General features: G+C 51.2%; 2 protein-coding genes across 2 annotated transcripts in view; one reads left to right on the top strand and one right to left on the bottom strand.

The window, feature by feature from the left end:
* LOC135920578 (ADP,ATP carrier protein-like) overlaps nucleotides 1-13714 on the top strand; it is a 69678-nt gene that overhangs the window by 17998 nt on the left and 37966 nt on the right. The window lies entirely within an intron of this gene.
* The window catches only part of LOC135920586 (uncharacterized), a 63278-nt gene that overhangs the window by 37168 nt on the left and 12396 nt on the right, over nucleotides 1-13714 (bottom strand). Inside the window, exons 2-3 of the mRNA XM_070536208.1 lie at nucleotides 8511-8544; nucleotides 6634-6861 (exon numbers count right to left, since the gene is read on the bottom strand). Of these exons, the coding sequence (XP_070392309.1) occupies nucleotides 6634-6861; nucleotides 8511-8544 (262 nt within the window). The remainder of the gene's footprint in view (nucleotides 1-6633; nucleotides 6862-8510; nucleotides 8545-13714) is intronic.

The following is a 13714-nucleotide window of genomic DNA, read 5'->3' as shown; positions in this document are numbered from 1 at the left end:
AAGCTTCCCGGTTGAAGGCGACGAACGTACTAGCCTGGTGGTTGCTTTCATCCTTTGTGTCGTAGTCTTGCAGCGGCAGATTATTTTGCGAGGGTGTTACAGCCATGCGCCCATTGTCGCCGTTAACTCGATGTGCAACAACTTCGTTCGGGAACACGCGCGTGGTCGACCACGGTGGTTGGTACCGGTCGCGTCATGCTTGTCGCCAGCGCTGAAACTTAATTTGAGAATGCTTTTTTTTTCTGATTACTCGCAGCGCGGATTAAAGTATATTCGCGTATGCGTCGGCAGAAATCATTGCATGTCTGCACTTTTATTCACGGCGCAGACAGCATACTCGCGGTGCCAGCCTATTCTCCTTTTGACTTCGCTGTTACGGAAAGCGTAGTTAAATAAAAACGCGGAGTATGTTTTTCTAGCCTAGAATATACTCAGAAAGCGCTATTACGTTTGACTTCCATTTTTCGGACGATCGATTCGAGCCTAAGAGTCGTACTGGCGTGCCCTTGGAGCGTTCAAATCATATTCACCAATTAAAAAAAAGAAAGAAACAAAACTTTCAGCTCACAATATCTACTCCGTGACTAACGTCCGAGGCGTTATGCTTTATCACGCCTACAAATCTCTGCCCCATCTTTTCTTCCATTACTTAGTACTTGCATCCCTACAAGCTCTACATTTCCGTAGAGTTAAGTGTCGGAAATGGCGAATGGCTTGAAGAAAAAATATTGCCCATAAGTATGGTTTCCTGTCAAACCAAATAATGTTTCAGTTCTTATACATTAATTGGAGAATGTGGGCTGATTTTTCAATATGCATTCTGTAGTCGCCCGCCCTTCAGTTTGTAACATTCCGAATGACAAAAAAAAAAAAAAACATAGCTTAACTTAAGCTCTAATAAAAGTCACGTCGGCAACCGCTGTGCATGCAGTAAGCAGGCCGCAACATGAACGAACATCGCGTAACTGATTGGCTTTATTCGTGGCCACAGAATACGAGCTACGCGCATTGCATTTGGCCTCACAGCAGTGACCGCACAGCTCAGCATGAAGAACATTTTAATACAAGCAGACGACACTTGCTGTGTGCCGGAAGTGCTTGAGCGTAGCGTTAGATTGTCGCACTGCATTCCCTTTAGGTTACATCTTAAAGAAACAAATTCATCGACATTTCAACTGTTACGAAGAACATTTGTTCACGGTATATAGAGTTGGCAAAATTATACGTGACGCAAACCGGGTAGCCAATCGGATATCTCGCCCGACTGACGTCAATCGGGCTAACGAGGGGGCGGCTGACAACTCGGAGGAGCGGCGCCGGTGGAATCGGTAGCGATGCACATTTTTAAAACCTTGTAATAAATTACGCGCTTTATGCGTGAGCCCTTAAATGCGTCATTCAATGGTCAGAAGGACCTGTTCTATAACGACTCGGTACGTTTGTACAAAATCGTCTCGGGGTCCCTCTAGAACGAATCGTACTAAGCGATCCCCGGCATCTCTCGGCGGAACGTTGCGGGTGCGCCTCGCCTAGCGTGCGGAGAGCAACAACAGCTGGACACGCGACTGCGATTAGCTCGGACGAGCGCAGCTAAGCAGCCGACCGACGCCGCACTCGAGTGGCAGACTCCGTCGGAAAATTGCGTGTGCACCATGTTGTTGCTTTGGACGTTGTCGACTGCACGAGGAGATCTGCTGTGACTCCACGGGAACTGCAGCTGTCTGGCTGATACGCTTTGTTCAACTATATGTGTGGGTGCGTGGAGAAAAAAAAAAAAACGTGACCCACCGTACACCTGCAGCTGTAGCGACCAAACTAGCTGGTCGATTGGCGGCGAGGAGTTACGGAGTCGCCCTCTATCGGAAGCGCCTGGCTGGCGTAGTATGAGGGATCACGTGGCGCGCTCCTCATAGCTTTTGCTGTCCGCGCTCACTGAAAACACCACGCGCGAGCTTTCCCGGACATTTTTGTAAGCACTTTCGAAACGAGAGAAGTTTCTTACTGTCTAAATAATAATCTTGGGCAAATTGAAAGCACACAATCGTTTACAGTCACTATCTCTTTACCGAATACGTACAGTGAACGCCACTGCGCGCGGTCGCCGCGATAGAGTCTGCCGAACCGGCTTCTTGCGTGAAAGGTAGGTGAACGCTGAGAGCAAACTATGTGCAGTATGTTCTTATAGTGTTTGTATAACTAAATGGAGCGTAATAGAATGAAGCCTCAATGCAGCGATCGCGCAGATTCGCAGCGACCGACTGCGCGTCTGCATGCTTGTCCGCACACTGTTTCGCTTTCTGCGCGCGTGCGTTTTCGCACCGTGCCATGAGCTTTAGGCCACAGAATATGAGCATTTGACAGTATACACGCAACCATTGTTGGGTAGGCGCTATCAGAGCTGTTCAAAAATAATTTCATTGTAGAAACTTCAACGCCTACGGGGACTGTGATGTGCCGTCGCGACGATTCAATCTTTTTTTTCTTCAAAATTCTTTGTCCATTCGATACTATTTCTCGAGTTGCGTCGCACTGTATGTTTATCGGCGTTCTCAGCGTGCAATTTGGCGCTGCTGCTTTTTTGTAATCCAGTGCATTAATTCATAACACAAACATGACCATATGCCATGCTTTCTTCAAATGTGCTTCTTACCGCTGCCTTTCCACTCCACTGAACTTGCCAGTATCTATAGTATCGACAAGTTGATAGACCAAACCGTCATGACATTAGTCGGGCAGCGGACTCGGGCGTGCGTCTCAGTTCGCGTTTTCAGAACATCGCAGACCGGGCGCCGTAGCAGAAATCTTGCCCGCGTCTGTGCTTGCTGCATACCCGAGTTGTAGCCGATGACTGATGGTTTTATGTTTCGCGAGCCAAGCTTCACACAGCTTCTTGTCCTGCGGCTACGTGTGAATAAGGCTGACACCGGCCTCCGTGACGTGCGTCCGGCCCTGCGGCACCGAGCAGTAGCCTACCATGTCGCGCGCCTTCAAAGGCAGCCACTACCTGTTGTAGTGCTTTCAAGCGTTTTCAAGGAGACACTCGAAGCGGGAAAATGTCGCCACTAAATGAAAACCGCAGCGTACGAGGGAATTTAAGCTCGTTTTCAGCTCGCTTCGGCGCGCCCGAAGCAGCCGACGCGGCCGCTATGTCCACGTGATCCCTCCTAGCACGTCACGCCGACGGTGGCGCCAGCTTTTCCAGTGGTGGAGCTCGAGGCCAATACTGGAAGAGCTTTTACGTATAGCTTATCCGTGTACACGAGCGTATCCGTCTAGTCGTTATTACCACATCTTCGTCTGCGTTCCGAAACACGAAGCGAGTTCATTCTCGCGAATACCCTCCGTCTCGCGAAAGATTTCCGCGTGAAATTTTCTGCGGGCACGCGGAAAAAATATAGGTAGACTATTCCTAGAAAAATTTACTGACTGACGCACACGCATACACGCACGCAAATGTGCGTTCACACGCACAGACGCACATACACACACCGAAGTACACGTATCGGTAGGTATATCAGTAGGCCCCGTGTGCGCGCTCCTGTGTAACGCCCAGTCTAAAGCGCTATACGAATTGCCGTCAGTGCTTTGCGACCGTTGCCAGTTCTGCACGAACGTTTAAACGACCCCGAAAGAGATTTTTGGAGCAGCTACATAGGTTCTGCCCGTATAGTTTCGCGGCTCTGTTTTGCCGGGCTAAAGCAAATTGTAACAAAGTAAAATTGTAGCTTTGAGATAGCTGCCTCTGCGTATAGCGCTACCCAGCGCTTAAAACTTGGGCAGAGGACTCAGCAAGCACACAAGCGCCGAGCTTCCGGTATGTTTTAGTCGCACTGCAGCACGCTGGAGCGGTACGGATTACCCCTCGCACGTTACCCCTTGTAAAATGGTCGCGTTAAAAACGCAGTCGCGATAATCGCGTTCGCCGTCTCGTCCTTGGCGCTCCCCGAGCGAGAGTGCGCGCGTGAACTGGAACCGTGCCTCGACGGTCAGGGTGAACTGGGGGGGGGGGGGGGGTGAGTCGGGGTTGCGTCACGCTGCGCCTGCGACGTCTTTGCAAGTAGAACTCCGGGCTCGCGCTCGGCGCTCCGCAGACCCCGCGGCGCCCCTTCTAATCTCGGCACGGCCCCGGCCGCTCCTCTTCGCTCCTCTGTGACGGACGAATGAGCGAGGGGGGTTTGCACCGCGCCTACCTACGCTGCACGGACGGCTACGGCTGGGAATGGCTTTTTTTGCATGCAACTGGAGCGATCCACGCATTGCGAAAGCGGAAAAACACTCGCGCAATCGGTTGTGTACGCACACACATGCGCCGCATCCGGGCGAGCTCTCGAACTTTGCTCGTGCTGTTGGTGCGAGAGTGTGTGTCTGCATTCCACCGAGTTGTATAGGTAACATTGAAACGGCGATTCGTTCGTCTCATTAGGACCGTTTTTTGTGCACGAAATAGAGGCCTGGTATACATAGTTTGAGTGAGAGACAATAGAAATAAGAAAGGCAGTGAGGCTCAAAAAAGAAAGAGAACTTGAGATTCCGAAGTTGAAACGGAATGGGAACATAGGTTGACAGAGAAAAACAAAACGGTAAATTGGCCATTCGCACTAAACTTGACTTGGCCAATACCTTTAAGCGGTTCGTTTTCTCAGTGTCCAGCTATAGGTGCATACCTCTGCTGCGGTAATTATAAACAGCACTGTATTCTACACATTCTACACTTTTGAACACGCGGGGAACCTCCCTGCGTTACAAGGATGAAGTTCTTCGTGCTCGCTTCCTATTCGTGGTGGGGCCGTTTGTTTTTGAAAGGGTGTTCGCGAGCACTACAGTGTACAGAAGTGACCGCCCTACCGGTTACTGCTCCCGAGACTGCACTGCAACGCGCAAGCCTGCCGCACTCGCGGATGGACGGGGCCCCCTGCCAGTGGCGTAGCTAGGTCGTCTGGCACCCGGGGCCCATAGGTCTTCTGTCACCCCCCCCCCCCCCCCCCCCAGGGTGTAGCCGGCGTAAAGAGGGGTGTCTTCGGACGTATATGACACCCCCCCCCCCTCCACAGGCCCCTTGCACCCGGGGCCCACGGCCCCCCGGCCCCCCCTATTGCTACGCCACTGACCCCTGCTCTCGCCCCAATCTCCTGCGTCCGCCTTGGAGACGGACACGTTCCGCCGTTGCCAAAGGGGTCGGATGTGTATGTCCCGCTGCGCGACTCACTTCACGCCATCGTGGACCCCGTGCTTCGGACGCAAGGGCGCGATAGCCGAGCAAGCGTGAAACTTACGCAACAAATTGCGCCCTTGTAGGCCTTATAAGTCGTGATGAGCACCGGTTTGTGTTTCATCGATTACACCTACTATGGCTGGGTGAGCTCCTTTAGGAAGATGAGAATGAAATAGATAGATAGATAGATAGATAGATAGATAGATAGATAGATAGATAGATAGATAGATAGATAGATAGATAGATAGATAGATAGATAGATAGATAGATAGATAGACAGACAGACAGACAGACAGACAGACAGACAGACAGACAGACAGACAGACAGACAGACAGATAGATAGATAGATAGATAGATAGATAGATAGATAGATAGATAGATAGATAGATAGATAGATAGATAGATAGATAGATAGATAGATAGATAGATAGATAGATAGAGAGCCGGATCAGATATAACAGTTAACAGTCGCCAGTGCTAAAGTCGCTGGTACAGATGTGTTATCCGTGAGAACTGTGGCCATGCATAAGCCCTCTCTTCTGTCACTCCGGAGGCACGTGAGAAATGGGCAGCGAGGTGACGGCATCGTGAGAAGAGGCTCAACAGAGTGTGGCTGGCCCCCAGTCCTGCAGGGATGCCGGCCTTGTCTTTCGAAATCCCAGTGGCACAATACAAAACATGGGGAAATATGGGGGAATAGCCACTTCATCTTTTTTCCTCGTGTGTTCGACTGAGCCGATAGCGCGAAAGAAAAAGAAAATTCTATCTGATGGTACATATATACGTAAATAAACATACATACATACATACATACATACATACATACATACATACATACATACATACATACATACATACATACATACATACATACATACATACATACATACATACATACATACATACATACATACATACATACATACTTCTAAACTTCCTATCCCTTCTCTATCGTGCGGCCGGCTTCACACACACTTTTTTCCGCTTTGACACTCCCAATGATATAGCGCATTACAAAAATCTCTTAGAATTTTTCTGGCGGGGGCAAGAATAGAATCCGCATGATTTATATTCAGACAGTCTTGTGTGGATATATATTCAGGCTCGTGCCACGCACGGACTTCACGGCGCCACCACCAGATGGCGCAGCGTGTCCAGGGGGAAGTGCGAGAGGGGAGCCCGGCTGCAAGCACGCGCCTCACACGTGGCGTGTTTCCGCGGGACTTCGCTTCTGTGCTCGACGGTCACCCCAAAATAGTTTCTGCCGGATTTTTTTGTTTGTTTTATTTCGTGCGAATGCGGGACCCAGTTGTCTGTCTTGGCTGTGTGTCTACGCTTGAGCATCTCTTCTTCAAGCGCCATTAGCTCCGGCATTTTCCCTTGAGCTAGTTAAAACAAAACTACCGAAGTTTTTTTTTACGTTATTGCTTGGCCATTGCGTCGTTGGCTCCAGCTTCCAGTCGCTGTCAACTGCTTGACGCCGTGTTGCGTTCAGAGACTCCTTCAAAGAGGTGGCGGGAGGGGGGCAAGTTGAGGGGCAAGGTGGGGGAGCAGCAGGGGGAGGGGTTTCTTTGTCTGCTCGGTTCTTCGGCGTCTGCTGGGCTCTTGTCGTCTTCCCGCTACTCGCATCGGGCCCCGGGGAAGACGCCTGTGGAGAACAAAGGCGACGACTACGTTAGGAAGAGAAAACAATCGAAGGCGCACACCGTCAGTCACCTTCTCACCGAAGTTCACGGACGGCTCCTCGCACCTGTCGCAGGGCGAAAACGCGCGTGCCGCTCGCACAGCGAAGGAAACCTGACGCACGAATCTTATTATGCGGTTGTTGACTCGGAAGCATCTGGGGAGCCGTACGCTCGGCCGCTTTTGTTTTCTCTGTGGGGCACTTTGCCCGTTGCGTCGATGCATCTTTCTTCGGTGGCTGTTAGGCACAGCGACAGCGACGCTGTGGCAAGCCGGTTATCACGCATGCGCCGACCGAGTGACGAAACTCGACTGGACTCGGTGGCGTAAATCCAAGACGAGCGACACGGAACGAGGGAGTCGTGTGCGTTGTGCACCTTCGCGTTATCGCGGCGCCATACGGTATGGCTGTATGTCGTGTGCGTCCGTTACGCGTACTGCAAAAGTGCGGCTTCGCTACGTAATGACAGGGGGGGGGGGAGGGGGGGGGGATGACTACAGGTGGAGCGCCTCGTTTCCTATCCTGCAATGGGGTGAGGGAAAAACAAGAATGGGGCTTTCGAGTCCGAACAGCCGTGGAGTGAGAGATTTGTTCCAGCGCTGCTCGGCGTGTGTTTCTAGAAGTAGATGAAAATAAAGCACATAAATAACTGATTGATTAAATGAAAAAGAAAAGTGACAATAAAGGATATATAATATGTATGAAGTCATTATCGACCAGTGTGCGAGCTAACGCGGAAACAGATTCGTCGAGCGGTATCGATCGCCAAATCAATCAATCAATCAATCAATCAATCAATCAATCAATCAATCAATCAATCAATCTTTATTTTACTGCTTAGAAGGGTTGGAGCAGTACTATATAAAACATGCTTCGGCTTGACTGAGGTCCCGACTCATGGCAACATTGCAGCATGTATACAGCGCATAAATTTTGCAACGATCTTCGGAAATGACCTAGCTTGCTGATGCTGCCGCCCGGCCAGCCCGTAAAGAAACCCTGACACTTTCTATACCCTTATCAAGGACAGATGCTGCGAGGGGTCTTCGTTTACTTGGTCAAACCAATACTGAAGCTTTGCGGAACACACCAATTTTCTCCAACTTGCGTCTCCACCGGTTGTATCCTACATTGAAGCTGCAGATTCCATCGAAGTTCTCCCACCGTGATGCAACATAACTGTGCCGCCTGTGGTTAGGGGTGGCTTTTACGAAAGCCTCCTCATTCCTTATTGGGATGTCCGACACATCGATCTGTGACTCGTGCAACTGTGAAGAAGCGATCGAGCACGTGTTGTGTGTTTTTTGTGTTCTCTATGACAACGAACGCGACGTTCTTCAGAGGGTGTTAAACCTGGTTAGATGACAGACCATTTTAAGAGACTAAGATTTTCGGACCATGGCCCCATGCGTCGCAAGCTTACAAAGCGACGCGGGCACTGCTACGTTTCATGAAAGCGACTGGCCTCAGTGACCGATTATAGGCGTGAAGTTATGGGCATCCGCATGTACTCACACCGATAGCACCTTCTTCCCTCCCTCCCTTTTCTTCCCTTAGACCCCTTCCCCTGTGTAGGGTAGCAAACCGGACGTGCGTCTGGTTGACCTCCCTACCTTTCCTTCCTTCCTCTTCATCCTCCTCTTCATCCTACAACGATCGTGTAGTATAAGAACAACATGCAGTACACATGTAATATCCACGATACTAATTGGTCGAATCCACAAACACATCTGTACACAATCGAACCTATAAACCGCTACGCTACCAGTGCCGCAAAGGATGCCGGTAGTAGTAACTCTCAGCGGGCTGAAGGAGTATCCACGGTTAGAAGCATGTTGTGTTTGTACCGTGACGAACCCGCCTCGGCCCTCAAGATGAAGCGGCAGGCTGGTGAGAACAGAAAGATTCTACAATAGGAGTGGGTTGTCGATAAAGATACATAATGGCCATGGGGGAGGAAAGTAAACTAGCAGAAAGCATTAAAGTTTAGTAAGCGTTACGTCCGGCAGCCAGCCTGGGAAAGCCGACTCTCCGTGAAGCTATTCCCCTCGTTTTTTTCCCTCTAAAGTGTCGGCCCACTAAGTGACCTCTGAGACTCGGCGTATTGGCAAAGCATGTTCTGTTTCCGGTAATGTTTTTTTTTAATGAATGTGGGGCGCTTTTTCGACTACTCTGGCCGTGTTCTAAAACACACCATAGACGGAAAAGTGGACGGCTAAGCTGACAGCAACCATTTTAAGTCCCGTGGCAGTTCTGGCGAACCCGTCAAAACGACAGCTTCGCGATGACAGCAGTATATATATATATATATATATATATATATATATATATATATATATATATATATATATATATATATATATATATATATATATATATATATATATATATATATATATAGTCACGAAAAGACAATGTAAGATGTGCCTGGCGTCGGCGAGGCAGACCGTTGTACAAGATGGCGTACAATAAATTCAAGCCGGCGTCCTCAGCTTCTACTTCTACCCCAGCGCCCGTCTCCAGCTGAGCGCGCGTTCCAGTCCCAACTTCTTTTTCAGCGCTGGTTCGTGACACCTAGCGGCATTATTCCCCCGCCAAAAGAAAGGCATCGACCCGATGCTTACTAAACTAGAAAGAGGAAGTGTGGAAGTCTTATGAGACCGGATTGGCGTCGCCTTAACGCGGGATATACGGTTTGAGGCGAATGACATGCACTATCTCCGAGTGATGCTGTCGACGCCGAGACGACGCGGCACCGTCGGGAATGACCTCATAGTTCACTTCACTAACGCGGCGTATCACTTTGTAGGGTTCAAAGTATCTACTAAGGAGCTTCTCAGACAACCCCTGGCGACGGACTGGAGTCCACACCCAGACTTGGTCACCTGGCTGGTACTCGACTTGCCGATGTCGAAGGTTGTAGCGTCGTGCGTCTGTTCTTTGCTGCTTCGCGATGTGTATGCGCGCAAGTTGACGAGCTTCCTCTGCGTGTTGAGTAAGTTGCTCGGCGTCGGCAGTAAGTGATGCGCTGGTGTCGTGCGGGAGCATAGCGTCTAGCGTGGTCTGGACCTCGCGCCCGTACACAAGACGGAACGGTGTAAATCGTGTGGTTTCCTGAATGGCGGTGTTGTACGCGAATGTAACGTACGGCAGGACTTGATCCCATGTTTTATGCTGGACGTCCACATACATAGACAGCATGTCAGCTATGGTTTTGTTGAGCCGCTCCGTCAGTCCATTGGTCTGCGGATGATAGGCAGTCGCCTTGCGATGTTGTGTACAGCTCAGCTCGAATATGTCCTCTATCAGTTGGGCTGTAAAGGCAGTGCCTCTGTCGGTGATGACATGTGATGGGGCACCATGTCTGAGGACTATGTGATCGATAAAGAACTGGGCAACTTCGTAGGCCGTGGCACGCTGTACAGCTTTCGTCTCGGCGTAGCGTGTTAGATAGTCCGTGGCGACTATAATCCACTTGTTTCCGCTGGCTGACAAGGGAAAGGGTCCCAGAAGATCCATGCCGATTTGATCAAACGGCGCGCTAGGTGGCGCGATGGGTTGGAGTAACCCCCCGGGCTTCAAAGACGGTGACTTCCTGCGTTGACACTCACGGCAGCTTTGCACGTATCGCTTCACCGTGGTAGAAAGTCTGGGCCAGTAGTACGTCTGGCGTACTCTTGCAAGAGTGCGTGAAAATCCCAAGTGTCCAGACGTGGGCTCATCATGGCAGGCTAACAGAATGTCATTACGAAGGGCGGCAGGTACGACCAATAGATATTCTTTGTCGCTGGCACTCGAGTTTTTCTTGTAGAGGACACCATTGCGCAGGCAGAAGGTCGAAAGACTGCGAGAAATGTGTCGTGGGATTGTAGCATTCTTGCCTTCTAGGTGATCGATGACAGGGCGTATTTCGGCGTCCTCGCGCTGCCGTATGATCAAGTCAGATTCGGTGAGGGCCCCAAGGAATGCGCCGTCTTCGTCCATGTCCTCATCACAAGTTTTGATGGGAGCGCGCGACAACGCGTCAGCATCTTCGTGTTTGCGGCCCGATTTGTATACGATGGTAACATCGAACTCCTGCAGATGGAGACTCCATCGAGCAAGTCGCCCGGATGGGTCTCGTAAGTTGGCTAACCAACACAGGGAATGGTGGTCTGTCACCACCTTGAAAGGGCGACCGTAGAGATAAGGCCGAAATTTCATGATGGCCCACACAACCGCTAGACACTCTTTCTCGGAGGTGGAGTAGTTGATTTCGGTGCGTGAAAGTGTGCGACTGGCGTAAGCGATGACTCGCTCGACGCCTTCCTGGTGTTGAACGAGTACAGCGCCAAGACCGATGTTACTTGTATCGGTATGCACCTCGGTGTCAGCGTCCTCGTCAAAGTGAGCGAGGACAGGTGATTTCTGCAGGCGTTGTCGTAACTCGGTGAAAGCTGCGTCCTGCTCATCCGTCCAAACGAAGGGTGTGTCTTCTCGCGTGAGGCGTATGAGTGGTTCGGCGATGCGCGAGAAATTAGCGATGAAGCGACGATAGTACGCACACAGACCGAGAAAGCGGCGCACTGCTTTCTTGTCACGAGGAGTCGGAAAAGCAGCAACAGCAGATGTTTTGTCTGGGTCAGGCTGGACGCCATCGGCGTTCACGACATGCCCGAGAAACTTCAGCTCTTCGTAACCGAAGTGACACTTTTCTGGCTTTAGTGTGAGATTAGCGGAGCGGAGCGCCTCAAGTACCGCCTCTAAACGCTTCAGATGCTCTTCGAAGGTCGCCGCAAACACGACGATGTCATCTAAGTATACTAAACAAGTGTGCCACTTCAGATCCGTCAGAACCGTGTCCATCATTCGCTGGAATGTGGCCGGTGCAGAACACAGGCCGAATGGAAGTACTTTAAATTCGTACAGTCCATCCGGGGTAACAAAGGCAGTTTTTTCGCGATCTCGTTCGTCAACTTCGATTTGCCAATACCCGCTCTTCAGATCTATGGATGAAAAATACCTGGTTCGCCGCAGTCGATCTAACGAATCATCGATCCGCGGGAGCGGATAAACGTCTTTTTTTGTGACGTTATTCAACTTTCTATAGTCAACGCAGAACCTAAGCGTTCCGTCTTTCTTTTTGACGAGGACCACCGGCGATGACCAAGGGCTTTGGGACGGTTGTATGACGTCATCGTTAAGCATTTCTTTCACTTGTGCATTAATAACGTTGCGCTCTTTCGCCGATACGCGATAAGGCAGTTGTCGTATGGGACGAGAATCGTTATACGTGATTATTCGGTGCCTCGTGATGGGCGTCTGGCGTACCTTAGAGGAAGATGCGAAGCACTCCTTGAACCGAAGGAGCAACTTGCGCAGCGCTTTCTGCTTTTCCTCCGAAAGGTCTGAATTGATGTCGATATTGCTGAGTGTCTGAGCTGGGTTGTCCTTCGTTATAGACGCAAAGCATTCAGCAACGTCGTCTATGGGCTCAGCGAAAGCGATAGTAGTACGACGAAATAGGTGCCGATGTTCCTGGCTGAAATTCGTCACGACGAGCGCCGAAAGTCCATCTCGAAGCACAATGAGACTGCGGGCTGCACATACACCATGAGTAAGCATAAGAGAGGAATTGCCCTCTGCAACAGCTTCGCCGTCACGCAGATCGTCGCATACGACCATTACCAGGACACTTGCGCGTGGTGGTACAGTTACACTGTCGGCGTAAACTCGAAGCGCGTTACGTCGGCAATTGTCGCGGCTGTTCGCTGCTCTCTCTGTCGAAAACGTCACTGTGCGTGCCCGGAGGTCTATAACGGCACCATACTCTCGCAGAAAGTCAACGCCCAAGATGAGGTCCCGAGAACAATCGCGGAGTATAAGGCAGCTGGCTGGAAACGTGGACCCACGAATTTGTACTCTGACCGTGCACACGCCCAACGGTGTTACGATGTGCCCGCCAGCAGTACGAATTTGCGTTCCGGACCAAGGCGTGATGACTTTTCTAAGTTCCTTCGCTAGTTTTCCGCACAAGATTGAGTAATCGGCCCCCGTGTCCAATAACGCACTAACGTGGCGGCCGTCGAGCACAACAGGTATGTCGAGCGAGAGTCTGTCGCTGAGTTCGGCTGCAGTCGTCGCTGAATCGCGCTGAATAGATCGTGCTCGCGTCGATGGGAGGTCTTCGGAAGGGCGATTATCAGCGGCCTCGCCCCCGAAGGTCGCTGTTCTTAGTTTTCCCGGTGAGGGCTTGGCGATCGTCCTTGCACTGCCATTGGAGGGCTTCTAGCAGCTGGGGAAGATCGCCTGGGGGACGGCGAGCGCGACTGCCGCCGCGGGAACAGTGGCATACGCTGCTGTTTCAGGTAGTCTTCAATCGCCCTAGGCCTTTCGCCATATCTGGGCCTTGGTGAATCCGCGGCAAAGCCTTGCAGTCCGAGGCGGCGGTATGGGCACTCGCGGTATACGTGACCGGCTTCTCCACAATGATAGCACAGAGGCCTTCTGTCCGGGGTACGCCAGACGTCAGACTTCCTTTCGAGCGGGCGCCGATCCTCCATACGTTGGATCGGTTGCACTGCTGGGAGCGGCGGGCCGTATGACGCGGCGTAAGACGTGGTGGGGTCGAAATGGGTCGGAGCGGGGACAGGGACTCGCCTCAAAACTTCCGCATACGAGGGCCGCTGCAACTGTGCTGTCACAGGTGGTGCATTGCTGCTTGGAACGGGACGTTGGATCGCTTGCTCCACTTCGTTCCTCACAAGGGCAGAAATGGAACTTAGCGTGGGCTGAGGCGGGCAGGTGAGCCGTTGAAGCTCATCACGCACCACAGAGC

The sequence above is a fragment of the Dermacentor albipictus genome, chromosome 3 (genome assembly GCF_038994185.2).
Source record: "Dermacentor albipictus isolate Rhodes 1998 colony chromosome 3, USDA_Dalb.pri_finalv2, whole genome shotgun sequence".
NCBI classification, from domain to species: Eukaryota; Metazoa; Arthropoda; class Arachnida; order Ixodida; family Ixodidae; genus Dermacentor; species Dermacentor albipictus.
This window is presented reverse-complemented; position numbering and strand designations above follow the sequence as displayed.